This window comes from Dendrobates tinctorius, unplaced genomic scaffold, assembly GCF_039654945.1.
Source record: "Dendrobates tinctorius isolate UK_male_01 unplaced genomic scaffold, ASM3965494v1 ptg000086l, whole genome shotgun sequence".
Taxonomy (NCBI): Eukaryota; Metazoa; Chordata; class Amphibia; order Anura; family Dendrobatidae; genus Dendrobates; species Dendrobates tinctorius.
In genome coordinates, this window is record NW_027361754.1 from 64,717,909 (window position 1) to 64,720,459 (window position 2,551).

The window sequence follows — 2,551 nt, forward strand, 5'->3', positions numbered from 1 at the left end:
GTAATAATTGGATCTCTTTCTGTATCTATGTAGTAGGCTTGGTTCTGTTCCTATAGCCTGTTTCGAGGACTGTGCCTACATAGTGATCTTGATTCTGTTATTTATAGTAATCTTGGTCTGGTACTGTATCTGTGTAATATCTTGGATCTGCTGCTGTATCTATGTACTAAGCTCAGTTCTGTTCCCATAGCCTGGGTATTGTACTGTATCTACATCGTAAGCTTAATTCCGTTATCTGTAGTAATCTTGATTTGGTACTGTGTTTTTGTTGTAAGCTCACTTCTGCTCCCATAACCTGCTTCATGTACTGTATCTCTGTAGTGAGCTTGAGTCTGTTATCTGTAGTAATCTTGCTTTGGTACTGTATCTGTGCAATAATTTGGATCTGTTGCTGTATCGGTATAGTAAACTCAGTTCTGTTTCCATAGCCTAGTTTGTGTACTGTATCTACATAGTAAGCTTGATTCTGTTATCTGTAGCATTTTGGTCTATAGTACTGTATCTGTGTTCTAAGCTTGGATCTGTTGCTGCATCTATGAAGTAAACTTGATTTTGGTACTGTGTCTATGTCATAGGTTTGTCAAATCTTTGGTGAATATAAAAGATGAGTGAAAATATTCAAATAGAATTGAATTCTATATAGAATTTCCAAAAAATCCTCATTTTTGAGAATTCAAGCTTTTGTAAATTTGCACGGATTCAGCAAAATGGCAAATGCCGGCCATTTAAGGTTTGCAAATCCATGTTACCATCAGATTATTGTTAATTCATAGTATTTCTTCTGAAATGCCTTTTTTACAGGAAATATGCAAAGTATGTACATCAATGGCAGCAAAATCCATTACATTATTTTATCTGGATTTCTGGACCGACAAGAATTCCATGGCTTATTCTTCATAGTATTTCTTTTTATCTACTTATTTATCGTTTTTGGCAATGGGTTGATAGTACTCTTAATCTTGACTGAACCCAGTCTCCGGAAACCTATGTACTTCTTCATTGGGGCTTTATCCTGTATAGAAATTTGTTATACAGCCGTTACTATCCCTAAAATGCTGGCAGATCTATTGGCTGAGGAGAAGAAGACCTCTTTTGGTGGTTGCCTTCTACAAGCTTACTTGCTACATGTACTGGGCGTTGCCGAATGTTCCATGCTCACATTAATGGCTTTTGACCGGTATGTGGCCATCTGCAAACCTTTACGATACTTCACGGTTATGACTTCTGGGTTGTTTATGAAATTAGTCCTTATTTGTCTTCTGTGTTCATTGATTTCTCCAGTCGTGGAAACGATTTTAATATTTAATCTTCCTTTCTGTGGTCCAAATCGGCTAGATAACATTTTCTGTGATTTTCCTCCTCTAATTGACTTAGCATGTTCAGACATCAGGTTCCTTAGGATGGCGGAGTCTGCTCTCAGCTCGATGATCATGTTGAATTTCTTGTGTGTTCTTCTTTCTTACATGAAGATTTTATTTGATATTCTGAAGATTAAGTCAGAAGTTGGGCGACAGAAAGCCTTCTCTACCTGCGTCATCCATCTTATTGTCGTGGCATTATTTTTTGGCAGCATTGGTTTCATGTATATACGCACCGCCAAGTCCTATTCTCCAAAGTATAACCGGGCTGTTAGTCTCACCTTTGCTGTTTTTATACCTTTAGCTAACCCTGTCATATATGGTTTGAGAAATCAGGAAATAAAAAAATCTTTTAAAAAACTCTGTAATTGCTTTTGCTTGAAACACCATTGATTTCCTAAAGTAAACTTAAAGGCAGTGTAATGTCAAAAAATGACCTACTGCTTAACCCCTTAACGGCCAGGGGTATTTCAATTTTTGAACTTACGCTTTTTGCTCCAATTGTTCCCAGAGCCATAACTTTTTTATTTTTTTGGTCAATATGGCCATGTGAGGGCTTGTTTTTTGCTGGACATGTTGTACTTTTAAGCCGCACCATTGGTTTTAACATATCGTGTTCTGGAAAACAGGAAAAAAAGGGGAAAAAAATCCAAGTGTGATGAAATTGCAAAAAAAGTGCAGTTCCATGGTTGTTTTTTGCTTTTTGTTTATTACCATGTTCACTAAATGCTAAAAACTGACCTGTCATTATGATTCTCCAGGTCATTACAAGTTTGTAGATACCAATAATGTATAGGTTCTTTTTTATTTAAGTGGTTAAAAAAAAATCCAAAATTTGCTAATTAAAAAAAAATTGCGCCATTTTCCAATTGTTTTGGTGTATATACAATCTTTTGCTTGCATTTTATTTTATATTCATAGATTTGGGTGATTATGAACGCGGCAATACCAAATGTATGCATATTTGATTTTTTTATTATTTTATTTTGAAAGGGGGGGTGAATTGAAATTTGATTTTTTTTTTTTATTCTTAAAAACATTTTGTTTTTTACTTTTGGCTTCAATAGTGTCTATGGGAGACTAGAAGCTGCAGTAGTTTGATCGCCTGGGTATAGCAGAAATGCTCACTTGCTATTAGTGCCAACCAGCTGCAGGTGGATCGAGATTCCTCCCTCGACTGTTGCAGGCACTTG

General features: G+C 35.9%; 1 protein-coding gene across 1 annotated transcript; it reads left to right on the top strand.

The window, feature by feature from the left end:
- Positions 1-806: 806 nt before the first annotated feature.
- LOC141098083 (olfactory receptor 6N2-like) lies at positions 807-1,751 on the top strand. Its single transcript, XM_073585658.1, has one exon. It carries the CDS (start codon positions 807-809, stop codon positions 1,749-1,751), a length of 945 nt encoding a protein of 314 aa, XP_073441759.1.
- The last annotated feature ends 800 nt before the right edge of the window (positions 1,752-2,551 follow it).